Genomic DNA, 27722 nt, shown 5'->3' with positions numbered 1-27722 from the left:
CGCTTTAGCTGCGCCCCGAGCTCGGCACTGAAAGCGGCTCCTCGTGTGACAGGGCCGGGGACCAGGCGCCAGAGGGAGCGGGGAGCCTGGTGTCTCCCCAGGACCGGGGGGGGGTTAGCCTCCCCTCAGGGACAGGGGGAGGCCGGCAGCTTCTCGCAGCCCTTCCCCGCCGCAGACCCCAGCGCTCCCCCACTCAGTAGCCGCTCTGCAGCCTGCATCGCCGCCGCACACGCCGCCGTGGCCCCGCCTGAGCGGCGGCGCCGGGGGCCGCAGCGCGCATGCTCGGCGCGGGCGCCATTTTGGTGGGGCCGGGAATTATCCAGCGGGAGCGGAGGAGCTCTCTGGGCCCGGCTCGGAGGCAGCGGCGAGTGGGTGCCGGCTGCGGAGATGGCCAACATCGCGGTGCAGAGGATCAAGCGAGAGTTCAAGGAGGTGCTGAAGAGCGAGGAGGTCAGAGGCTCCCCCCCTTCCCCGACGGTGTGCCCGCCTGCCCGCCCCCCCCCTTCTCCCGCGGCGGGGGGAGGGTTTGTCCCAGCCTCTCGGCAGAGGGGGAGGGTAACGGCGGCTTGGGGATGAGGGACTCAACAGCGCGGGGAGCCTCCGCAGGCAGCGGGAGGTGGGGGCCCGGGGAGAAGGACTCAGAGGCCCGGCATGGAAGGGGTAGGAAGTGCGGCTGGGCAGCGAGCGAGCTGCCTGGGCAAGGCCGGGGAACCCCAGGGTAAAGCGCCCCCTCCTCCACCCAGCCTGGCGTTGGTCTGGCCCAAAAGGGAGGCTCAAGGGATCCTAATAACAAGGCGGGCCGCGCGCGGGTGCGGGGCGGCGGCTCCCCACTGGCACAGCTGGTGATCCCTGTATTTCGTGGCAGGGGCACTGGGGAGAGGCTTTCCTATGGGATCTGAAAGGCGATGGGGCAGAGACAGGAGGGGTGGGTCATAACACGGGGTCACATTTCATCCAGGTCCCTGGTCAGCGTGTGACTGATACTGCGGAGAGTGATACGGTTGTTTTTTTTTTTTTTAAATGAACGTAGGTAAAAGTCTATTTTGATAGATTTCTTTAATGCAGGGGCTTCCTTTTATTCCAGGTTATGTTACCTTGGTGTGTAGGGCTTTAGCCCTCCCACCCCCTGATATCCTAGTTATCTGGATGCCCTGTTTATCAGATGTAATCGTCCCTGAAGCAGGGAAGTACAGTAATTTGGGAAAAGAAGCTGACTTATTTTAGGGAAGTGATAAAGAACTTTCAGTTTATTTCCAGGGACTGTGTAATAGCATTGATAGTGATTGTATCAGAGCTGTTTTCACTGTGTCTGTAAATCTGTATTGCAAAATGTTAGGCAGATAGGTTTTGGTGGCTGTGTCGTCACGATCATACTCATGAGGATGATGAGGCATGTTGTATGCCTGTGAAATATTAATGTGCAGTTTGACTCTGAAAACTGATGGGTTTAGACTCTGTACAAATTAGACACATTCGTAGTCGGAAAACCAAGGTGCTAGTAACTTCCTGAGGATTTGTGTTCCTTACAGAAAAGATGTTTAGTATTGCTGTAGTTGATGTGCTTTTGAATATAGTGTGCTAACAATGTTGTTATTATGCAGCTCAAAATAAACTATTTGCCAGAAAATCTTAAAGCCTAATTTCTACAGCTGTTGTGCATGTGTTATTCAGATTGATTTCAATGTGAGTTCTAGTGCACAATGATTACAGAACCCAAATACTAAATTAGAAGTGATCCTGAGCGGTCAGCTGTGTATTTGTGTGCTGAAATTAGAATAGCCCGTAGTGTTTACTTTCTCTGAACAATACAGCTTAAAGTTGACTGCATATGCCTTTCTATTAGAAAGCACTTACTGAACGATCCAAATTTTGGCCTTGCATTATTTAGAAAAGAGAAACCTTAACGTATGCAACAGTGATATAAACATAGTCAGATCTTTGACTTTTCTTATAAAAAAGCTTGGGACCAGGGAGCAATTTTGTTTTCAATTTCTGTTTGTTTAATATATGTGCTGGAGGTATTTAGTGTGTTGAAGATTTAAAAAATTATGATATATACTCCCCTAGTTGTCTGAATTTTGATACAACCCTTACTTTTGCAGAATTCCTTTATCTTTTAAATGAAACATGTAAGAGAGCATTACCTCTTTTCCAGTATTCAGCTATTACTAGTAGTTAATGTATCAGTACATATATAATCACTGTTTACATTACACACTTCTGGTAGTCTGAATACATAGTTCATTTATGTAATCGTGGATGTTTAATGGCAAACTGATTCTGGTTACTTGTATTGGGAATACTTTGGCTTGATTTTTCAAAGTCTGAGTAAACTTTTTTTTCAGCTGTAGTGTGAAAACATTCAATATGAGGAGGAGAATGGAGGGATGACTAGATATTACTGGTCCAGGGAGGAAACTGCTGAGGCTAGGTAACTTTTTTTTAGAAAAAAAAAAAAAAAAGTGAGTTGTGCATTGACAATCTGAATCCCAGACTTTTTTTTTTTTAAAAAAAATTGGTTGTCACAAATCATATAGCTAAAATGTGTTACTTTTAAAATAAAATTGTCTTGCATCAAGAAGTTGCTGATCTTATCTGCACTTAAACATTCTTGGAGTGGTGTGCTGAGCTGTAGCTGAACATGAAAACTGGCACTCAATCTGTTTCCCTATAAATGCCACCAAATGGCATTTGCTCTCACATTGCATTTTGGAGAGAGAACATACAGAGTTTTCCTTTTATGTTCTTCCCACAGTGAATTCTGGGCCTAGCTAAGTGGGGGCAAGCCAGAGGCAGTTTTAGAAGGGGATGGGGCAAATACTCAATTTCTTCTGCAATTCAGAGATCTTTAAAATAAGATGCAGGACAATTTTCAAACTTAGGTGAATGAAAGATTTATAAAATGTATATTTCCTAGCCATATTTTTCATATCTAATGCCCTGTTTCTTTGTCTAGAAATGCCAATCTGGGTGTATCTTTAAGATAACTTTTTAGGGTTTCACGTGCTTTCACTTCCTGGCTTAAAGTTGATGGGCCAAGGATTTTTTTAAATTGATTTTGTGCTCTCTTTTGCTTATTTTATGTGAGGACCCAAAATTCTTTTTAAAAAAGGTATTTTTTGTTCTTGCCTAATTAGTTTATTTTGAGTTCTCACACCTGAACTAAAGGAGTGGGATGTTGAATTTTTGGCAGACATCCTTTTAACCTAGTATATTTGAATTAAACAGGTATGACCAATAATGAGTTTTAAACTTGCCCTCTCTCTGCCTTTATTTAGACTAGGATTTAGAGTATTATGTTAGCACATGTTGGCTTATGTGCTAACAAATGTGATTAAAAATTCTAGTATAGACAAAGCACAAGCTACCTTTAACATGTATTAAACTGGTCAAGTTAAAACCTTATTGTGTCTGCTACCACATTTTTTAACTTGAACAGTTTAGTACTTGTTAAAGGCAATATAGTTTGTCTGCACTAAACTTTATAATGTGTTAGCACATGTAAACTAACATCACACTTTAAATCTTAGTCTAGAAAAGGCCTCAGTTGCTAAGCTTTCGGTCTATTCTCTGGTGATTTTATTTCATTACTTCTCCATCACATTAGTTTTACAAGGTACACTTTCAGAATTTCTAATATCACAAACATATATTTTGCGCAAAAACCTTTTAGGTTGCCTTTAAACATCATGAAGAAGCAAGTAAGGGTAGAAGCCCAATTTTCTTCCACTTGACATATATGATGGATAGCTTTGATGGAGAGCAGAGTAGAATAGGCATCTTACATAATTCTAGTGTAGCCTTGCTGGAGCAGTGCAACAGGTAATTGAATCACCCCTCCCTCCAGTCCATCTCTAAGGATTTAGTTTGTGGAGGAGGAAGAATCTCAGTGAGGAGTATGTGTTGAAAAATAAGGTTGGAGGACCAGGACTTTGAGGACCAGGTTTAGTTCAACAGGCACTTTGAATCTCTTATGATCTAATACAGTGGTGGGCAACCTGCGGCCTGTCCGGGTAATCTGCTGCTGGGCCATGAGACAGTTAGTTTACATTGACTGTCCGCAGGCACAGCCTTTTGCAGCTCCCAGTGGCCATGGTTTGCCGTTCCCGACCAGTGGGAGCTGCGGGAAGCAGCGGCCAGTCTGCGCCACTTCTCGCAGCTCCCATTGTCCAGGAACGGGGAACCACGGCCACTGGGAGCTGTGGGCAGCAGTGCCTGCGAACAGTCAATGTAAACAAACTGTCTCGCGGCCTGCCAGCAGATTACCCTGATGGGCTGCAGGTTACCCACCACTGATTGAATATATTTATGTAGTGTTACAGATGTATATGCTTTACAGAAATAACACATTCCCAGCATTGAGGAGTTTGCAATCTAAATTAGACAAACACAGGAAATGAGAACTGATGAAAATGGAGAGGAGGGTGAAAAACTACAGACTGTTCTAGAGAAACAGCACCTTTACTCAGTGCAGGACCTACTAGCACTATCAAGAGCTGCCGTATTGTTTTAATGACAAGATTTACTTTCTTTCTTGGTTCTTTTTCTCTGGACAAGTGATGGAGGCTGGCCCAGGAGCCAGTAAAGGGAGAGTACTTTTGATGGAGGAATAAGCTAGCTCCTCCTAGTGCCAGTAGTGGTAGCACAGTGGATGAAAGATGTGTCTCCAGCTCTTGAGAAGGACTAGCTTTAGTATGCGGCACTAAACACAGTGTTGATTTTTTCTTTCTTCACGCAGTCTCTGTGCCTGTGTCTCCCTGCCCTTACATCAGCCACAGAGACTACTTCACTTAGTTTTTTCAGATTTATTTCTTATATATCTAAAAATAAACAGTATTTCTTGTCCACCATTGACAAGAAGTGCTGCCTCTAGCAAATCCAATGTAGGCTTTTCATGATTACATGAAATATATAATATATATAGGTAATATAGTTTTGTATCTTCTGAAGACTTTAACCATTTACTAGTCACCTACAAGGCAGAGGCTGATAGAAAAGATGTGATGGGACTTCCAGGAAGGTTCAGGAGCTGGTGAGAAGCTCAGCTCCCTCCTAGCAACTGGCAAGTTGCTGGGTTTTCTACCTGGTTCCAATGTTTCGTGTCAGCCTCTAGTTAGTAGGGGCTTGGCTACACCGGGAAACTAACTGGAATAGCTCCCCATGTGGACAGGGTTATTCTGGAATAAGGGGGTAGCTATTTCAGAAAAGCTATTGTGCTTTAAATTCAGAGTCTACCTTAATCTGCAATATCTTTCAAATGTAGGCAATCCATAGGTGATGAACTTGAAACTTCCCCTTCCTCACTCAGGTTGCTGAAAGGTAGAGAGCTTTTTTGTTCAGCTCCTTCTTGAATGCTTCTGGTTTTTTTGGTGGGGGGGATTTAGGGGAAAGGGGAAAGTAACTGCTGTAGGGAATGTGGGGTTTCCAGTACAGTACACCTTCCTTATGCTTTTAGGGTTCTGTTGCCCAGTGAATAGCTTCAGTGTTTGCCTCTGCTCATAGCATCCTGATGAATCTTGCCAGTGTCACTCTAGCCCACCAGTTTCTAAATAGCAGTTGAGAAAGTGATGGGAGTTAACTGGGGAAGCTATGAGCAGCTGCCAAAGCACTCGCTCATGTTGTCTTCAGGCTCAGGAAGACAGCACTGCATTACTTATATATTTGTTCATATTTGGACTACCATAACATTTTCAATCATAATTGATAGAAATGTTATATTGAAATGTAAGGCTGGAAGGATGTAGAGAGGTCATCTAGTCCAGCCCTTCTGTGCTGATTCAAGACCAGATTACCTAGACCAGTGCTACTCAAAGTGGTGGTCTGCAGACTGGTGCCAGTCCACGCACAAATTGGAAAAAAAAAATTGCCAGTCGCCCACATCAGATAGCTTGAGAAGCACTGACCTCGACCATCCCTGACAGGTGTTTGTCTAACCTGTTCTTTAAAACCTCCCATGATGGGGATTCTACAACATTCCTTGGAAGCCTATCTCAGTACTTAACTATCCTTATAGTTACAAAGTTTTTCCTAATATCTAACCTAAATCTTCCTTGCTGCAGATTAAGCCCATTACTTCTTGTTCCACCTTCAGTGGACATAGAGAACAATTTTGATCACTGTTCTGTATAACAGCCTTTTACACATTTGAAGACTTATCAGGTTCTCCCCTTTCCCCCCGCCCGTCATCTTTTCTGAAAACTAAATTTGCTCAGTTTTTTAACATTTCCTCATAGGTCATGTTTTCTAAACTTTTATTATATTTATTGCTCTTCTGTGGACTCCAGTGTGTCCTCATCTTTCTTAAAGTGTCATGCTCAGAACTGGGCACAGTACTGCAGCTGAGGCCTCACCAGCACTGAGTTGAGTCAGACAATTATCTCCTGTGTCTTGCATATGACACCCCTGTTAATACAACCCAGAATATTACTTTTTTGCAACTGTATCACATTGTTGGCTCATTTAATTTGTGATCCACTGTAATTCTCCAATCCTTTTCGGTAGTCCTACTTCCTATCCAGTTATTCTCCATTTTGCATTTAATTTTTTCCTTCTAGTTCTTGTGGTACTTTTCAGTTTTCTTTATTGAATTTCATCTTGTTACTTTCAGACCCAGTTTGAGAACATACCATCCATAATGACCCTTTGAGTATGGTCTTTCAACCACTTGTTCATCCACCATATAGTATTTTCATCTAGACCACACTTCCCCTAGTTGGCTTTTGAGAACGTCATGAAGACTATGTCAAAAGCATCACTGAAATCAAGGTATATCACATCTACAGCTTCCCCTTATCTGCTAGGCCAGCAACCCAGTTCAGTAAGGAAATTAGGTTGGTTTGGCATGATTTCTTCTTGACAAATTCATGTTGGCTATTGCTTATTACTGTGTTATCCTCTAGGTGTTTCCAAATTGATTGTTTAATAATTAGTTCAATATCTTTCCAGGTATTGAAATTAGGCTGACTGGTTTATAATTCCCCTGGTCCTCTTTGTTTCCCTCTTTAAAGATAGGTACTAGACTTGTCCTTCTCTAGTCCTCTGGGACCTCACTCTGTCCTCCTTGAATTAACACAGATAATTGCTAACAGTTCAGAGATTGTTTCAGCTCATTCCTTAAGCACCCTAATATGAATTTTATGTGGTCCTGTCTACTTAAGTACATCTAAGTCAGCTAAATATTCTTTAACATGTTCTTTCCCTATTTTGGCTTGAATTCTTTCCCTTTTGTTGTTCATACTAATTGTGTTGAGTATCTGGTCACCATTAACCTTTTTAGTGAAGACTGAAGCCAAATAGACATCATATATCTCAGCCTTCTTGATGTCATCTGTTATTAGATCTTCTTCCTGCTAAATAGAGGACCATTGCTTTACTTAGTTTTTCTCTTGCTCGTAATGTATTTACAGAACCTCTTCTTATTGCCCTTTATGTCCCTGGGTAGTTGTAAGTCGTTTTTGCCTTAACCTTTCTGTTTTTGTCCCTACATGCTTGTGATATTCTTTTATATTCAACTGTAATAATTTGTCTGTTTCTTCTTTTTGTAGAATTCCTTTTTGATTTTCAGATCCTGATGCAACCATATTTGCTTCTTACTATTTTTCCTATCTTTCCTTCGCATCAGGATAGTTTGCTGTTGCACCTTTAATATTGTCACTTTCAGGAACTGCTGGCTTTCCTGAACTTTCTTCCCTTAGGTTTTCTTCCCATGGGACTTACCTATCAGTTCTCTGAGTTTGTTATAGTATGCTTTTTTGTCCGTTATACTTATTCTGCTGCTCTCACTCGTTGTTTATGCTTAGGGCTAGTCTATACTAGAAGCACTACATTGGCACAGCTGCACTGCTGTAGCACGCCTGGTGAAGATGCTCTGTGCTGACAGGAGAGCTAGACGCTCTCCTGCCAACATAGCGCCAGTGTGGACAGCGCTTAGGTTGCTGTAATTTGTGTTACTCAGGAGAGTGACTTTTTATATCCACTTAAGCGGTAGTGTAGACCTGCCCTTAGAATTTTGAAATCTATAGTTTCATGATCACTTTAATCCAAATTGCCGTCAGCCTTCATATTTGCAACCAGTTCCTCCCTGTTAGTTGGAATCAAGTCTAAACTGACTGCCTCCTGGTTACTTCTGAAACAAGAAGTTTTCCCCAATATATTCCAATGACTTATTGGATATCTTGTGTTTTGCCATGTTACTTTTCCAACAGATGGCTGGGTAAAGTTCTCCATTACTACTGGGACTTGTGTTTTGGATATTTCTGTTTGTTTGTTCTAGAAATGCCTCATCTACCTCCTCCTCCTTTTGATTTGATGTTCTGTAGTAGATCCCTACCAGGACACTACCTCTTCACCCAGAGACTTTCAACTGGTCTGCCTCTTATCTCCTTCGGGATCTCACAATAAATGTCTATATTCTTGGTGTATAATGCAACACCACCTCCTTTTTCCCCCCGCCTGTTCTTCCTGAACATGGAATAATTCTCTATGCCAATATTCTAGTCATGAGATATATACACCCAGTCTTTATAATGCCAATTAAGTAGTAATTTGGCTTATGTACTAATATTTCCAGTTCTTCCTGTTTATTTTCCTTACTCCTTGCATTTCTGTATAGACGTTCAAGATGTTGAGCAGATTCCCTCACTGTTTCCCTCTTGTTGTTCCTGTGACCCTTCTGTTAAGGTCACCATTTTTATACCTGCCTGTGGGCTGATATCACCTGTCCTCTTTGAACCTGGTTTAAAGCCCTCCTCATTAAATTGGTGAGTTGGTGTCCCTGCCTGGAACGGGAAGGATGGACAAGAACATCACACTTGCTCCCAGAGCCGTGAAGTCACTGTGCAGGGGCCTACCTGGCAGTCTCATTAGTACCCAGGTGGATGAGCAGGACATCCCGGGACATCCTGTCAGGTTGGCAGATAGAAGCTTAAAATTCAGTTCTACTCTGGAAAAGTGACTAAAAATAGTACATTGCTGCTTTTTGCTCCTGTTAGCACTGCAGGACCAATGTAGCTATGAAAGAATGAGGTAGTTTCTACTGTGACTTGTGCATCAGCAACAGAATTGTTAATGAACAGAACCAATAATGTTCCTGCTAACACATGCACTTAACTTGATTCATATGAGTAGTCCTATTGAAAGCAGTCTGCAGTTGGTGAGCACAAGGGAACTACTTGCATGAATAAAGTTAGGCCTTGTCTACATGCTAAGGTTTTTTGGCTATAACCTGACGTGTGAATTTTAAACTGATACTATTATAAAGCCCTGGTATAAAGTAGCTACTCTTATTCCAGTATGGGAGTGCCTTTTTATGGTTGATTTGTCATTTGGGAAAAGGGTGTATGCTAACCAAAAAACCCACACATGTTCCAGAACAAGTGTCCCCACATGGTTGATATAACTATGTTGGTATAACAGATAAAGCTTTCTCATATAGACAGACCTTATGAGTTTGCAGGATTAGGATCTCTGTTCTGATTTCAGAATTTTCCATTGCTATGAGCCAGAAGGAACCATGCTTAATTTTCAGATCCCAGGTTGAATTCTTATTATTAGCAGTTGGAAGAACATATCTTTGCTTTTATAGTGAGCAGTCTTTTGGACTAGAATCATGGAGTGATAGTAGATATTGAATGCCACAGTGTCTGTCTTTGTCTTTACTATGACAAGTGACTGTCAAATCTTTGAATTTTACAAAAGTTATTGGTTGAAGTGCTTTGCCTCACCCCCCACTTATGAAAGGAATTTTCCACTCTGTAATCATAAGTAGATTTTTCAAGCTCTGCCCATGTTGATTACATAAACAATTTGTCATAAACAAAATTAATAGCATGTTATCACTCTTTAGTGTACAGTACCCAAACATGAGTTAAATGGAATTCAGGAAGCCAGGGGTGTATGTCCTGCAGGTGGTACTGGATGAGACTGCAGGATGATTTTGCATATCAGCTGGCTTTTAAAGGGACTGCACTACAGTTAGCTGGTGTTCAATAGCTTGCTCAAAGCAGAAGAACTTACTAACAGGATTTCAGAAGACTGTTTTCTTGGTTCCCAGTTCTGGAGCAGTCTTTTAAAAACCTGCTGGTTAACTCACACTTTCATCCTAAACATGTTTATCGGAATTTTATGGCTGTTCCTCAAGACCTTTGAATCAAGTGTGCTATATTCACTGTTGAAATCAATATTTTTCTCATGCAAATACTAATAGAAAAACTGGACAGTGTGTTAATGTTCCTACTAATAGTATTTACACTAATGTAGTATTTCATTATGACCTGTAAGTATTCAGAACACTTTTATGTAAAATATCATTAAACATGTGCATGACCATTTGACTAGACCTGTGGGTTGACCAAGGAATCAGAATAATAGGACAAATGAAGTAAGGCCCTACCACTCAACTTGATGGCATTTTTGCCTGTATGTATGTAATGTGATAACTTTTGAAAACTTCAGCTAATCACTTGCAAACATTCAGGGAAAAGTTTTGGTATCAATGGGCAGAACCCTATTGATTTTGGGGAAAATTGGAAGAGCCAGTAAAATCAGGCTCACTAAATTCAGGATACAGCAGTGGGGAGGGAAGTAAAGTCTCTATGGAGATGAGCATGAGGTTGGGATCTCAGGGTGGGGTTAGGGTACTAGAGAACTTCCTTTGCCTAGAGCAGGGGTTCTCAGATTTTTGTACTGGTGACAACTTTTGCACGGCAAGCCTCTGAGTGAGACCCCCTCCCCATACATTAAAAACAGTTTTTTATGTTTAACTCCATTATAAATGCTGGAGGTAAAGTGGGGTTTGGGGTGGAGACTGGTAGCTTGCAACCCCCCCATGTAATAACCTCATGATCCCTTGATGGGTCCCAACCTCCAGTTTAAGAACCCCTGGCCTAGAGCACCAAAAGGAGACACTGGGCGTGATTTTAGTGGAAATCAGGGTGCTTGGAAGCCTTTCATCCCCTGATCTGGCCAGCGCCCCCCTTGCCAGGACTCTCATCCCTGTATCCTGTTTGACCAAATGGCGACACAGGGATGAGGGGCCTGGTCATAGTGGAGGTGAAGGACCCTGCTAGATGTTCAGTTCCACCTACATAAGCAATGAAGTGTATGACCCTCTAGTTTAATCTGATTTACCCTTCTGAAAATTTCAGACTGCTAGGTTAACACTTTTCATTACACTGAATTGAAATGTATTTAAAAATAAAGATATATTACAGTTTTTCTTATACTGCTGCTGATGGGAATCTCGCTTTTTTTTTTTTTTTTTAAAGTGATGTCATTTGCAGTGGTTGGGACCCTAATGTCAAAATGTGCGAACAAGTTTTTAAATTGCTTTGCCTTCTGATTTGTTAAATTAGTATTAATCTACTATGTAATTTTTAAGTGTTATAGTCAAGAGTTAACCAGTTTCTAGCCTGCTTTCATAATCTTTAAGGATTTGTTACGCTGTCCATGTAATTTTTTAATAACAATAGTCGCCAACAATAGTAGCCTAAGAAAAGATAAGTATACTTGAAAATACATTTAATTATATTTCATAGCTAATCTGCTGAGGGTCTTCTTACTTTTTGACAGACTTCTGAACAAAACTTCTCTCCGTAAAAAGGAGTGAAGAGTTTTGCTCAAGGTGATGTAATAAAGTTCATTAATTTTGATGATATTGTACAATGCTCTCTGGGTTCCCCGTCTATTTTTTGCACTTGTAATTAACTGACTGACTACATTTGTTCTGTGATCTCTGATTTAGGAATATTTTTAGTTTGGGGAATAAAATCTATTTTGTGGACTAAAATACAGCTCATATGGTTGGTAACAGACTCTACATACTAAAAAAAAAAAAAAAATAAATCAAAATGTATGGCCAAATTGTAAAATAACATTTATAATGGTTTAAAAATATCCCAAATCAATAATTCCTTCATTTTACTTAAGCAGATAGTATAGATCCTTCCATGTTAGAAGTTTATAGTTAATTTTCTTTTTATTTAAAAGTGAAGTTAAAGGTGTCTTGTCTTAGACTGTGTGGGTGAGAAGGAAGGAGTATAATTTTTTAAAACAAGGGTAATCCTGCAGTCTCTTCATATGTAGAACTACTAGTGACCTCAGTGAGAATTGACTTGTGGAACTGACTGCTGGATCGGGTCTGAAGGAAACAATAATCTTGTGTATTTGCACATATAGTGGGCTATTAACATGTCTCATTAAAACAGTTTGTCTGTGAAGCTTTTCAGTTTTATAGCATCAAAGAGAAAAGTGTGTATAAAAACAAAAATACAATCTTACCCCTCTGTGAAGTTGCTCTTTCATCTGGGCTTTGTGTCTCTTCTGTTTTCTGTATGATTTATGTTGTAAACTCTTCGGTGCAGGGAACCCTTGCACTGTGTCCTGTGGAGCAGTGGTTCTCAAAGTCGGTCCGCTGCTTGTTCATAGAATCATAGAATATCAGGGTTGGAAGGGACTCCTGAAGGTCATCTAGTCCAACCCCCTGCTCGAAGCAGGACCAATTCCCAGTTAAATCATCCCAGCCAGGGCTTTGTCAAGCCTGACCTTAAAAACCTCTAAGGAAGGAGATTCTACCACCTCCCTAGGTAACGCATTCCAGTGTTTCACCACCCTCTTAGTGAAAAAGTTTTTCCTAATATCCAATCTAAACCTCCCCCACTGCAACTTGAGACCATTACTCCTCGTTCTGTCATCTGCTACCATTGAGAACAGTCTAGAGCCATCCTCTTTGAAACCCCCTTTCAGGTAGTTGAAAGCAGCTATCAAATCCCCCCTCATTCTTCTCTTCTGCAGGCTAAACAATCCCAGTTCCCTCAGCCTCTCCTCATAAGTCATGTGTTCTAGACCCCTAATCATTTTTGTTGCCCTTCGCTGGACTCTCTCCAATTTATCCACATCCTTCTTGTAGTGTGGGGCCCAAAACTGGACACAGTACTCCAGATGAGGCCTCACCAATGTCGAATAGAGGGGAACGATCACGTCCCTCGATCTGCTCGCTATGCCCCTACTTATACATCCCAAAATGCCATTGGCCTTCTTGGCAACAAGGGCACACTGCTGACTCATATCCAGCTTCTCGTCCACTGTCACCCCTAGGTCCTTTTCCGCAGAACTGCTGCCTAGCCATTCGGTCCCTAGTCTGTAGCGGTGCATTGGATTCTTCCATCCTAAGTGCAGGACCCTGCACTTATCCTTATTGAACCTCATCAGATTTCTTTTGGCCCAATCCTCCAATTTGTCTAGGTCCTTCTGTATCCTATCCCTCCCCTCCAGCGTATCTACCACTCCTTCCAGTTTAGTATCATCCGCAAATTTGCTGAGAGTGCAATCCACACCATCCTCCAGATCATTTATGAAGATATTGAACAAAACCGGCCCCAGGACCGAATCTTGGGGCACTCCACTTGATACTGGCTGCCAACTAGACATGGAGCCATTGATCACTACCCGTTGAGCCCGACAATCTAGCCAGCTTTCTACCCACCTTATAGTGCATTCATCCAGCCCCTGGTTCAGGGAAAGCCCCTGGCGGACCGGTTTGTTTACCTGCCTCGTACGCAGATTTGGCCGACTGCAGCTCCCACTGGCCGCGGTTCACTGCTCCACGTCAATGGGGACTGCGGGAAGCAGCACGGGCTAAGGGATGTGCTGGCTGCCCTTCCCGCAGCCCCCACTGGCCTGGAGTGGCGAACTGCGGCCAGTGGGAGCCGCAATCGACCAAACCTGCGTACGCAACAGGTAAACAAACGAGTCCGGCCTGCCAGGGGCTTTCCCTGAACAAGCGGCGGACCAGCTTTGAGAACCATTGCTGTACTTAGCATGCTTTTGTCATTCAGATGGTGTTCAGTGTTTAGTGATGCCTGCCAAAACTCGTGTGTAAGGGTTTATCCATGCTAGGAAGTTGTAACAGTTTAACTATAGCTGTATAATGCCTGCAGCCTTTCTCCCCTCTCCCTCTACCCAGTGTGGACATAGTTATGTTGCTATAAAGGTGCTTTATACCTGTACAGCTGTTCCTGTACTGGAGGGGGGATAACTATACTGATATAATGCTTTTACCTGTAATTATTCTGGTCAAAAAATCAGATCCTTATCCAAAATAATTATACCTGTAAAACTTTTCAGCATAGACCAGGCATAAGATTGCAAGGTAGGAAGAAGTATGTGCTTCTTAGCTCTCTTTTTCTGAAATTTCATACAACTAATTAGCTCTCTTGAGTAATTGGAGCAACAAATTTTGTAATAGTGATATCTCAACACTCAAAACATTGAGGCCATCCCATTGTAAACACCTATTTTTACTTCTTCATAATGGTTTCAACAACTTCCCTTTTGGACTAAAACCTCTCTCTATTAGCTCAAATCTAACTTTTTTTATGTGGAACAGTTTCAATAAATTTGATTTTCTCTCTGAGAGACTCTAGGCAGGCGCACCACTCTGCGAGCACCTCAATCATAGAATATCAGCGTTGGAAGGGACCTCAGGAGGTCATCTAGTCCAACCCCCTGCTCAAAGCAGGGCCAATCCCCAATTTTTGCCCCAGATCCCTAAATGGCCCCCTCAAGGATTGAACTCACAACCCTGGGTTTAGCGAGTTCAATCCTTGAGGGGGCCATTTAGGGATCTGGGGCAAAAATTGGGGATTGGCCCTGCTTTGAGCAGGGGGTTGGACTAGATGACCTCCTGAGGTCCCTTCCAACGCTGATATTCTATGATTGAGGTGCTCGCAGAGTGGTGCGCCTGCCTAGAGTCTCTCAGAGAGGAAGTGATTTCTACTAATAAATTTGATGGAGCTTTTAAAATTCTGCCTGTGTGTGTGTGTGTGGGGGGGGGTATCCTGTTTAAGCAAAAACTAAGGTGTTTTTTGTTGCAGATACCTGAAAGCACATTGGTTATTAAAATTTCTATGGACTGACTCTTCTGTAAGGACACTTGCTTAGGAAATTAATAGAAATTTTGTTCATAATTAATGTTATAAGAAATTTTAAAATAATGGTCTGGCCGTGCAAGTACTCAATTTTTGTTGTTTTTAAACACTCTTGTTTGCATCTTCTTAATTCTGTGCATTCAAATATTCTGTTAGTATCCTATATATTAGCAAAAATGGCATTCCATTTACTGACTAAGCTCTTTTTTGTTGTTAAAGTGTGAAAAGAATCTCACTTATTTTTTCCAAGAAAGGCATGTACTCTTCTATGCTATCATAACTGTAAAATTTTAGTCTGACTTTTTGAAGCTTCCTAGAAAAATTCTCCTTTGGGCTGATATTAATTATGTGAAAATTGAGAAAACCATAAGAAAGTAAAAATAGTGATTAGATTGAAAAAACTGTTTGGTCTGTTTTATAGCAGTGATGTCCTTCATACAGGTCCTTTCTTCACTAGGAAGACAAGGGGTATGTTTAGCACATGTGTTAACTAACACACGCTAAAATCTTAGTGTCAATAAATTAAGTTATGGTTTTACATGTATTAACCGGTAAAGGTAAGCATTAGGTTCCCCCTGTGCTTTAACTTCATCAGTTCAACATGTGTTTGTTAATTAGCATGTGTTAACATAAGAACATAAAACGGCCATACTGGGTCAGACCAAAGGTCTGTCTAGCCCAGTATTCTGTCTTCTGACAGTGGCCAATGCCAGGTGCCCCAGAGGGAATGAACAGAGCAGGTAATCACCAAGTGATCCAGCACCTGTCGCCCATTCTCAGCTTCTGGCAAACAGAGGCTAGGGACACCATCCCTGTCCATCCTGGCTAATAGCCATTGATGGACCTATCCTCCATTAACTTATCTAGTTCTTTTTTGAACCCTGTTATAGCCTTGGCCTTCACAGCATCCTCTGGCAAGAAGTTCCACAGGTTGACTGTGCATTGTGTGAAAAAATACTTCCTTTTGTTTGTTTTAAATCTGCAGCCTATTAATTTCATTTGGTGACCCCTAGTTCTTGTGTTATGAGAAGGAATAAATAACACTGTTATTTATTTTCTCCACACCAGTCATGATTTTATAGACCTCCGTCATACCCCCCCTTAGTCATCTCTTTTCCAAGCTGAAAAGTCAGTCTTAATAATCGTTCCTCATATGGCAGCCTTTCCATATCCCTAATAATTTTTGTTGCCCTTTTCTGAACCTTTTCCAATTCCAATATATCTTGTTTGAGATGGGACAACCACATCTGCATGCAGTATTCAAGAAGTGGGCATACCATGGATTTAAATAGAGGCAATATATTATCTGTCCCTTTCTTAATGATTCCCAACATTATGTTCACTTTTTTTTGACTGCCACTGCACGTTGAGTGGATGTTTTCAGAGAACTATCCACAATGACTCCAAGATCTCTTTCTTGGGTGGTAACAGCCAGTTTAGAGCCCATATTTTATATGTATAGCTGTATACGTTTTCCAATGTGTATTACTTTGCATTTATCAACATTGAATTTCATCTGCCATTTTGTTGCCCAGTCACCTGGTTTTGAGAGATTCCTTTGTAGCTCTTCGCACTCTGCTGTGGACTTAACTATCTTGAGCAATTTTGTATCATTGCAAATTTTGCCACCTCACCGTTTACCCCTTTTTCCAGATCATTTATGAATATATTGAATAGGACTGGGCCTAGTACAGACCCCTGGGGGACACCACTATTTGCCTCTCTCTATTCTGAAAACTGACCATTTATACCTCCCTTTGTTTCCTGTCTTTTAACCAGTTACCAGTCCATGAGAGGACCTTCCCTCTTATCCCATGACATCTTACTTTGCTTTACAAGCCTTTGGTGAGGGACCTTGTCAAAGACTTTCTGGAAATCCAAGTACACAATATCCACTGGATCCCCCTTGTCCACGTGCTTGTTGACTGCCTCAAAGAATTCTAGTAGATTGGTGAGGCATGACTTCCCTTTACAAAATCTATGTTGACTCTTCCCCTGTGTTCGTCTATGTGTCTGACAATTTTGTTCTTTACTATAGTTTCAACCAGTTTGCCTGGTACTGAAGTCAGGTTTACTGGCCTGTAATTGCCAGGATCACCTCTGGAACCCTTTTTAAAAATTGGTGTCACATGAGCTATTCTCCAGTCATTTTGGTACAGAAGCTGATTTAAATGATAGGTTACAGACTACAGTTAGTAGTTCTGCAGTTTCACGTTTGAGTTCCTTCAGAACTCTTTGGTGAATACCATCTGGTCCCTGTGACTTATTACTGTTTAGTTTTTCAGTTTGTTCAAAAACCTCCTCTAATGACCCGTCAATCTGGGGCAGTTCCTCAGATTGTCACCTAAAAAGAATGGCTCAGGTTTGGGAATCTCCCTCACATCCTCAGCCGTGAAGACTGATGCAAAGAATTCATTTAGTTTCTCCTCAATGGCCTTATCGTCCTTGAGTGCTCCTTTAGCATCTCGATCGTCCAGTGGCCCCACTGGTTGTTTAGCAGGCTTTCTGCTTCTGATGTACTTAAAAATTTTTGTTTGGGATTACTTTTTGAGTCTTTGGCTAGCTGTTCTTCAAATTCTTTTTTGGTCTTCTTAATTATATTTTTACATTTCATTTGCCAGAGTTTATGCTCCTTTCTATTTTCCTTACTAGGATTTAACTCCCACTTTTGAAAGGATACCTTTTTGCCTCTCACTGCTTCTTTTACTTTGGTGTTTAGCCACGCTGGCACTTTTTTGGTACTCTGTTTTTTAATCTGAGGTATACATTTAAATTGAGCCTCTATTATGGTGTCTTTAAAATGTTTCTATACAGCTTGCAGGGGTTTCACTTTTGGCACTGTACCCTTTAATTTCTGTTTAACCAACCTCCTCATTTTTGTGTAGTTCCCCTTTCGGAAATTAAATGCTACAGTGTTGGGCTGCTGTGGTGATTTCCCTGCCACAGGGATGTTAAATTTAATTATATTATGGTCACTATTACCAAGTGGTCCAGCTATATTCACCTCTTGGACCAGATTCTGTGCTCCAGTTAAGGCTAAATTAAGAATTGCCTCTCCTCTTGTGGGTTTCAGGACTAGCTTTTCCAAGAAGCAGTCATTTAAGGTGTCAAGAAACTTTATCTCTGTATCCTGTCATGAGGTGACATGTACCCAGGCAATATGGGGATAGTTGAAATCCCCCTTTATTATTGAGTTTTTTAATGTTAATAGCCTTTCTAATCTCTCTGAGCATTTCACAGTGACTATCACCATCCTTTTCAGGTGGTCGGTAATATATCCCTACTGCTATGTTGTTGTTCTCAGAGCATGTAATTACTATCCATAGAGATTCTATGGTACAGTTTGGTTCATTAAAGATTTTTGCTTCATTTGATTCTATGCTTTTTCAAATATAGTGCCACTCCGCCACCAGCACAACCCGTTCTGTTCTCCTGATATATTGTGTACCCTGGTATTACTGTGTCCCATTGATTATCCTCATACCACCAAGTTTCTGTGATGGCTATTATATCAATATCCTCATTTAAAATTAGGCACTCTCGTTCGCCCATCTTATTATTTAGACTTCTAGCATTGGCATACAAGCACTTTAAAAACTTGTCACTTTTTGGCTCGCTGTCATTACATCGTATAATTGAATGGTACTTTTTTTCATTTGACTGTTTCTCATCAGATCCTACCTGTATTTTATCATCTTCCATCCTCTCTTCCTTCCTGGGACATAAAGAATCTCCATTAATAGATCTTCTTCTCAGGGAAGTCGCTGTCTGAACCATGTGCTCCTCCGCACATGTCAGCTTTCCTCCAGCCCTTAGTTTAAAAACTGCTCTACGACCTTTTTAATTTTAAATGCGAGCATTCTGGGTCCATTTTGGTTTAGGTGGAGCCCATCCTTCCTGTATCGGCTCCCACTTTCCCCAGAATTTCCCCAGTCCCTAATAAATCTAAACCCCTCCTACTTACATAATCATCTCATCCACACATTGAGACCCTGACACGTGGTAACAGCCCACTTTAAATCCTAGTTGAGACAAAACCTTTAACAGAGGAAACCAGGAAGTCTGTACTTGAGTTTTCAGGTTTTTAGAGAGTTACCTTTCCTATACTTCGTTTTCTAAGGAGATTAGCAGTGTATTTTCTCCCTCTTGTGGAGGAAAATATTTTTGTAAAACCTTACTGGTCACTTTTATTTATTAAACATGTACCTATCATTCTAGCATCTGGGTGCATTTACATTAAATAAAGACTCAGTATTCCCACAAAGGGCAATATCAATTAAAACAATGGAGTGTCCCATTCCAAACACTGATATTTACAGCAATAGTGCTGCAATGTAAAATAATACTTGAAATACCACCCCAACCTTGGAAATACAACTTATTTCCTCTCCAAAGCGTATGATTGAGTTGAAAGATGAGCCTTGCACTGTCTTGAATGTCAGCAAACTCTGACTTCAATTGGCTGACAAAGAGAAACACTCAAGAACTCGTCTTGTGTCCCAGAGTGCAAATCTGAGGACTCTGAGCAAGTGTCCCTCAGCGTCAGTGTAATGCATAAACAGTGCCTCGCAATTCAGTGCTAATGGAAATTACCACAGAATTGTGCTCCAAAATCTCAATTAAAAAAAAACATCTGTCTTTATGGCTGCAGAGACCAACTTGAAAGCATGAATCAAGTGTGAGTTTGAAACAGTGACTGCTGAGGCGTCCCATCCTTCTCAAACAATTCACCAGATTTTGTTGCTGTGGAATTCGTATTTTGCTTCACCCAGGCACCTGACATTTTGTTTAATTTCCTGGCCCTTCTGGGACCTGCCTGCAGGTCTCTTGCTCTCTTACTTTTTGTAAAAGAAGGCATTAACTGAATTACAGTGCATTCTCTCTAGAGGTTTCAGAGTAACAGCCATGTTAGTCTGTATTCGCAAAAAGAAAAGGAGTACTTGTGGCACCTTAGAGACTAACCAATTTATTTGAGCATGAGCTTTCGTGAGCTACAGCTCACTTCATCGAGTGCATCCGATGATGCTGTAGCTCACAAAAGCTCATGCTCAAATAAATTGGTTAGTCTCTAAGGTGCCACAAGTACTCCTTTTCTCTCTAGAGGGTTCCATTGAGCCAGGTAGAAGGGAGATAAGAAACTAGAGTCTCATCTTGCATGCAAGGAGGGTACGGGAGCCAAAAGGGTAGTCTGGTTAGCTGGGCTATTTGGCGAACACCACAACAGCTGAGGCCCAGAAAGATGAGCTGGTAAAACTGCTATAAACTCCTTCCTTACCTGACACACATGTGAGGCAAAAATGGATCTTAGCTGGGCTGCCTGGACAATGTCATGGAAACTGAAGCCTGGGGAAGGGACCCAGATTGCCTGGATAATATAATGAAAAAAAACTCCTTACATAATCATTGACAAGTTTTAAATCAATGAGTGTTTTCAGCTTTGAGCCATGTGGTTGGGAGGAGGTGGTCAGGAGGTTGAGAATGAAGGTTATTTTAATGGCAGCAGAAGAAACTTAATGGGACATTACAAAATTGTCAACCTAAATTACATCTATATGCAGCCACCGCAGTAATTAAATTGCTTTTGCATATTGACATTACACTTCATGTTGGCTGTTGGGTCCTCACTAGCAGTGCTTGCCTTGATGCAGAGAGCTGTGCAATCTGGGTGCTATCCCACTGTGCAACTTGCCACCAACTAGCGCAGGGTGTTTTGGGAAAGTTTTGCAATGTCTCGTGGGGGCAACTGAGTCACGCAGGGATGACTGGGAACATGATTTCAACATCCCATAATTTCATCTGCATTCCATAATGTTTTGTGCCTCTTTTCAAAATCCCTGCAAACCTGCTGGGACGCATGGCTAGAAAGGGTTAAACATCCTGCAAAATAAATAACTCACAGAAGATGTGTGGGGAAATAATGTTTGTGGTTTTTTTGTATTTACATATGTATGAGTAGGGTGGACAATGTAATCAACCGTCCCTGTCTGTGCTGTATTCTGATAATTCAGAGGTCTAAAGAACGTCCTATAATGTAAATGAATTGTAAACGTGGGATATCTCAGTATTCATCTCTTTGAAATGTAGTGTGAATGGTTGAGGAACAAGCAAATGGCCTTATGTTAATTCATATGGCTAAGTACCGGTGATGGACCTCCTTCAAAGTCATACTAATTAATTACCTTTTGTTCCCTGAGGAATTCCAACTTGTCAAAAGACATGAAATTGTATAAAAGATCCTTGGGTCATGAGTCTGTCATCTCAGATCTGCTTAAGCTTCATCAGGGGAAGCTTTGAGTGACAAGACCAAAGTCCCAGTTATGTTGGTACGCCCTGAATATGAGTTTTGGACATTGGACTGTGACCTAACAACTGAATTCTAAAGAAAAGGAGTACTTGTGGCACCTTAGAGACTAACCAATTTATTTGAGCATAAGCTTTCATGAGCTACAGCTCACTTCATCGGATGCTGTAGCTCACGAAAGCTTATGCTCAAATAAATTGGTTAGTCTCTCAGGTGCCACAAGTACTCCTTTTCTTTTTGCGAATACAGACTAACATGGCTGCTACTCTGAAACCTGAATTTTAAAGGAACTCTTTGCAACTACAAAGCTCACCATCTCTGCTGTGAATCTGAACCTCAATGAGTTGAACTCATGTCTGTATGTATATTGATCTTTTAACCATACTCCCTCTTTTGTTTTTTAATAAATTTTAGTTTAGTTAATAAGAATTGGCTGTAGCATGTATTTGAGTAAGATCTGAAACATTCATTAACTTGGGAGGTAATGTGTCCGCTCCTTTGGGATTGGTAGAACCTTTTCTTTTATATGATGAAATAAAATTTACAGAAATTTTCATCATATTTGATGTTGGTACCTGGATGGAGGCCTGAGGCTGGATCACTTTAAGGGAAACGTGTTGTTTGCACTTCTGAGTAACAAGTGTGGTAATAAAGCTGTTGTATGCTGGCTTGGTAAATCTAGGTATTGGAATATCCACCAGCTTTATGGTGATTGCCCCGTTCTTTGTAGTTCACCCTAATTGAGTGATCATAGCTGGCTCCCCACTAGGATCCGGGTCACACCTGCACATCTGCCATTTTTGTGAGAAACATGGATCCTGCACAGCTCTGTGCTATTGTGATGAGTGCTGTGAGCCTGGGATGTCTGATTCTGCAGTATTTGTGGAGCCACTGGGAACATGACAATTCCTTGGAGGCCAGATTGCTGTGGGACATAGAAAGAAACAGTTCAAAGTTGTTGGTGGCATTCACAGAACAGCTGCAGATAGTGGAGTGCCGATTCGCAGCCCGAGAAACAAGCACTTACTGGTGGGATTGCATCATTATGTAGGTTTGGGATGATGAGCTGTGGCTGTAAAACTTTTGGACACGCAAGGCCACAGTCCTGGATCTGTGTGCGGAGCTCACCCCAGCTCCAGTGCAGCGACACCAAAATGAGATCTGCAGTGACAGTGAAGAAGCCGGGTGGTGGTTGCTTTGTGGAATCTTGCAACCCCCAATTGCTACTGGTCAGTCAGGAATCCATTTGGAGTGGGGGAAATGTACCACGGGGGTTGCTGTGATGCAAGGGTGTAGGGTCATTTATATCACTCTTGGCAAACAGTATTTATTTAAAAATAAATGGAGGATCATTTCTAGCTCAGCCCACACCATGCTACTTATCTGCATACTGTCATCTTCCAGTAATAAACTTGTAGTATGTTATACAGAGGCATGGCTGATGTGTAGGTTTTTTCCAGTCAACTTTAATGTCCAAAATGGGGTACGTATTAATGCAGATTCTCATTGTAATTAAAAATTTTATAAACTTTTGTAATACAAATTTTTGTAAATACAGTACAACCCAGGTATAATATCACCACTGGTTCTGCTGGTGGGCTTGGCAGAATTGCTCAGTTACACTTCATGAGCTAAACATTTGTATTCTTGCTAATGCTGATCACCAGGCACACCACATTGGGCTTGCTCTGACATTTAACACTAGATATTTCTGATATTATTAGAGCTTGGAAAATGTACTGTTAAAAATTACTTATATAGGCCACCTTACAAACAAAGTAGAAACACTACAACTGCCTCAAACCTGCTGATCCATTAGTTTCCCCTATGTTTTAGTAGCTATTTGTAATGATTAATTTTGTCAACAATTTCATGGTAAATCTATGCTTTTAGACTTTGAGTTATACATTTGGTCTGAAGAAAACTTGCTAGCAAAATTTCTTGACGTAGGGCTTTAAGTGTGTGTATATATAGTTTTCATTTAGCACTTTAAAAAAATGGTGTGTGTGTGTCTGTGTCTGAGGAGGGAGGAAAGAGAAATGTTTAGGGGAGCAATATATTATTGAACATAATCCCATTTTATTAGTATGTTCTTGTGTTAGTGGCAAGTGTTGCAGAACTTGCATTTCCTGGCTTTTTTCCCTTTCATCATCTGTCAATAATTTGGCATAAGGTTAATACATCTTTTTAAAGATACTAACTTTGTTTCTGCTCTGGAGTTAACCCAAAATGTTTTCTTGTTGTTGTTTTTTTTTTTTCATCAACTCTAACCACAACAAGGACCGATTGTTTAAATTGTTAAGTTTAGGTTTTGTTTAGTTCAGATTAGTGCCATAGAATATCTGCAGAAGTAGTTTTGGGGAACTATAATATTGTAGGGATACAAGTATTGTCAGAATTGTTACAGTGCTTATACTGAACTCTTAAGAGGTTTCTCGATACTATAGCAGATCAATAATTTAAGTCTGGAAAAAATGTACTGTATTCTGAGTTTCTCAAATATAGATTGATATAATTTTATATGGCCTTCTAATCAAGATGTATCTATAATTAATTGTATGTCAAAACACAAATATGTCTTTATTTTTTGTAAAATTACGTTTGTGTTAGATTCACACCCTGCTGACAAATTATGGTTGCAAAGCAGGGATGATATAAAATCTTGCTGTATTTCTGTGGGCAATTCAGATCATGTCTAGATCCTATTAATGAATTCTGATCAGTTAACACAGCCTGGGTCTGTTTCTTATTTCATAGAATCATAGGGTTGGAGGGGACCTCAGGAGGTCATCTAGTCCAACCCCCTGCTCAAAGCAGGACCAATCCCCAATTTTTGCCCCAAATCCCTAAATGGCCCCCTCAAGGATTGAACTCACATGTAAATGTGGGATATAATTCAGCATTACCTTTTTAAAGAAGTTACTAATTTTTAGTGTGGACTAATACTATATTCAAAGGAGAGTAAAAATATTTTGGAAGCAGGAAAAGGAAATATTCTTCCATAGCATTTTGTCCATTCCCATTTGAGAAGCATTGAGACTTCCTATTTTGATTAGAGCTGAACCTAGTGTGCTGATGTGACTAACTCTTTCTAGAGTTTTGCAAAACATGTTTGTGTAGCAGCATCACACATTAATGTGAGCACAGCTCTGGGTTGAAATCTGCCATAATTAATTGACTGTGCAAAGGCCCTGAAAAAATTGTGTGGAGATGGTCTCTAACAAATAGAAGAATAAAATTGTTTGAGACTTTCCATAGGGATCCTTTAAAGTGATGGCTGTATATGGAAGTGGTCCTTAGAAATCCATTGTATTGGTTAAATGGTGGTGGTAAACTAGCAGTTGGATCACAAAAACATTGTTACAGTGATCCTAACGCACTGATTCATTAAGGATGGCTCTTTTAAAATATCTAATTAGAATCCCAGGGTTTCCTACCAAAGATTTTTAGCGGTGATTGGGGCATAGAAAGTCATCAAATGGTCTCTGAGCTTCAAAATGTGGACATTTAAAATAGCACATTCTGAAACAGTCCATTTCCTTTTGTTTCACAATATTAACCATAGTGTTCAATGTGATTATACAAACAGTCTCTGTCAAAGATAAATGAACTGGAAAATATTAAATACAAATTGTCAGCAAAAGAAACAGATGAATATTAATCTAGAACTAAGCAGTTTTTGTCTGGAAATTTACCTTAGGGAAGACGGTGGCCCCTTAGGCTGTCAAGAGACAGGGAAGGAGGTAAATGGAGGCAGTAATCATCCTTGCTAAGGGCAGTCTGTGTCTTCAGACCCATTGAGAACAAATGAGAGATGGCAGCTATTTTGAGAAGGCCAACTTTACTAAAGGTAGCCTGAGTCAAATCTTTTCAGAATCATACGAGGTGGCAGCCATTTTAAAAGAGGGTGATTCAAGTTTCTTGAAACCACTATTCTTCAGTCTCTGCTGAAGGAGAAATTTTCATTTATGAAGATTAATGGAAAATATTAAACTTAAATTCCTAAAAATTTATTTTAATAAACGATCAGATCTGTTCAACAGTTACCTCATTGCCATTTTTGTGTAAATAATACCCGAGCTGAGATGATTTTGGATGATAAAAGATCTGACAGAGTGCTAAATTTTTATAGCATCCGTTTAAAATTAATTGTAACTTGTAAACAATTAACAGATTTACTTGTAAAGTCTCAAAATTCATTAACTACTTAAATACTCAAAGTAGTTATTTTGTGAAAGATGTATTGTATTCTTCCATACAGAAGTGATTTAATTCCTTCTTTTGAAGTGAAAACTCAGCCTCTGCTATGGCGCTGTAGCTGGTGTCACCATCATACCTGTTCTAAGTTCTAAATGGGAATATTTGTAAATAGAAGAGAGGCACAAAATCTGTTTCATTTCTTAGTTTGGAAACTGAATGTTGGCTCAAAAAATGTATATTTTAATATCCGTGATCCTAATGTTTGTCTTTTGTGATAACCTTTGAATTCCACATCTGATCAACTCAAAATCAGGAAATGTTCTAGGCATCAGTGGGCAGAATAGTATTAATCTTGGTGAGATTTGGAAAATGGGAAGGGGGAAATGGACCCATGGAGCCCCTTGCATCTGGTTAGCAGACCCAGTAGTTCCTGTAGCTCTGTAATTATCTGTAGATCAGAGAATGGGCAGCTGTTAATACTTTACAGCATAATTTTGTCTGTCCTCCCAATATAGTTTAAAATGTTGTCATCTGGAATGACTTGTCTCCCAAACAAAAAGAAGAAATGAGAATGGTGAAAGGAAAGGGGGTGTTCACAGAGATCCTGAAATGGGGAAAAGGGTGGGGTAGGGGTTTCAAGAGTCTCTGAAAGAGATGGGAATGGGAGAGTGGCACACAGACAGCTTATGGGGAGAAATGGAGTGATTCAGGGAGTCCATGGTGTATGCAAAGAGCTCAGACGATAGAAGCAACAAAGTGTGTGGCCCTCTAGTATTTCACCTGTAAATAATCTAGGTGTATATCTTTCCATGGGTAGTTTTGTTTTGTTAAAAAAAATTTTTTTTTGGAACACATGTAGACATTTTATTCCTGCTTCTTTCTGAGATGAAAGACAAATTTGAATGGAACGTATAATTTTGGTTAAACTCTTTTAATAAATGGTTCTATGAAACATACATCATACAGTATCTAAGTATGCCATTATGAGAAACTGGAAATTAACCTACAGAGCTCCAACAAAATGTGTCTTAGGAACTGTGTAGTCAGGGAGGAGGTGACAAATAGCCAGTAGCTCCTGCACCTAAATGTTGTCTGAGAGCAGGGATTCTCGCAACAAATTTTTTGGTGGCCTCAAAGTGCGGCGACCAACTCTTGCTGGTGGCCAATATGACAATTTTTCTAAAAAACTTAACTAGCTTTAGGAAAAACAAGTAAATATACACATATACCGATCCAAATCGTTGTAATTTATTTATGTAAGGTTTTGTTGCAGACTCAATAACAACAACGTACGGTTGTCTCTATTCTTTATTGATTTATTGACTATTCTAAACAGAATAGAAACACAAATAATGTGTTTTGCGTGTTCTTGTCTTTTTTGTTGTTCTTTTTGCTTTTTTGGTTTGTTTTTTAATAGAATTGCTAGTTAGTTAGTCCTCTTCTGTGAAAAGTGATATTTGTATGTTGTTATCACTTTTCACAGCAGCAGACTGGTTAGCTAGCTGGGAGGCAGTGAAAAGTGATATTAACAAACATACAAATACTGTACTTTGCAGACCCAGGGAAGGGACAAATGCTTGCCCTCCCCCCCCTCCCCAGTCCCCACTCAGGTGGTTGTGGCTGCAAGAAAAACCTCTGGTGGCCATATTTGAGAAACGCTGAAGTCTGTGGAAAAAGTGCTTTTAAACAAGATTTCCTTTAATGTTAATATTTAGGATATTGTATTGTTTTAAAAAATAGGTCAGTACACTATTTGAGACTTCTTGCTGTATTCCAGTGAAGGTGGTGATTGCTTTCAACAGAACAATACACTTCCAAGTGATATATTAAACATAATCAAGTTAAAATTTCGGACTGAGTTTTTTTTTCTTGTCTTGTTTAAAGTATTCAGACTAAATAGCTATTTAGGGAGTCACTTTAAATCTAGTCAATTAAAAATTAAAAGTAGTTTCAGATACTCCACATTCTCCTGAATACCCTTGTCTATGTTAGTGGCTCTATAAATACTACTTTGGAGAACAGTAATGCTGCATAAGGTTATATTTTAAATTAAATTAACTGCAACATAGCTATCTGAAATGGGTTATTTTTAGAAATCTGTTCTAAAAATTGAATACTTTATTTTTTGGGAAGGTGTGTATCAAACATAACTTACTCATAACTGTTTTTCTCTGTTTATTTTTAAGACGAGCAAAAATCAAATTAAAGTAGATCTTGTAGATGAGAATTTTACAGAATTAAGAGGAGAAATAGCAGGACCTCCGGACACACCATATGAAGGCAAGTAATGCTTTTGT

At 40.4% G+C, this 27722-nt stretch overlaps 1 protein-coding gene across 4 annotated transcripts in view; it reads left to right on the top strand.

Moving 5' to 3' along the window:
- Positions 1–263: 263 nt before the first annotated feature.
- UBE2K (ubiquitin conjugating enzyme E2 K) overlaps positions 264–27722 on the top strand; it is a 64546-nt gene continuing 37087 nt past the window's right edge. The window contains exons 1-2 of one of the 4 annotated variants that reach the window (XM_084627098.1): positions 276–450; positions 27612–27705. In XM_084627098.1, the coding sequence (XP_084483224.1) occupies positions 388–450; positions 27612–27705 (157 nt within the window). In that variant the 5' untranslated portion in view covers positions 276–387. Of the gene's footprint in view, positions 451–636; positions 661–27611; positions 27706–27722 lie in introns of those variants that run through there. The other 3 variants (XM_084627099.1, XM_084627101.1, XM_084627100.1) reach the window with 3 other exon arrangements.

Source organism: Lepidochelys olivacea, assembly GCF_965140295.1.
Source record: "Lepidochelys olivacea isolate rLepOli2 genome assembly, chromosome: 4".
Taxonomy (NCBI): domain Eukaryota; kingdom Metazoa; phylum Chordata; order Testudines; family Cheloniidae; genus Lepidochelys; species Lepidochelys olivacea.
The sequence above is the reverse complement of the archived record's forward strand: the minus strand, read 5'-3'. Positions and strand labels throughout refer to the sequence as shown.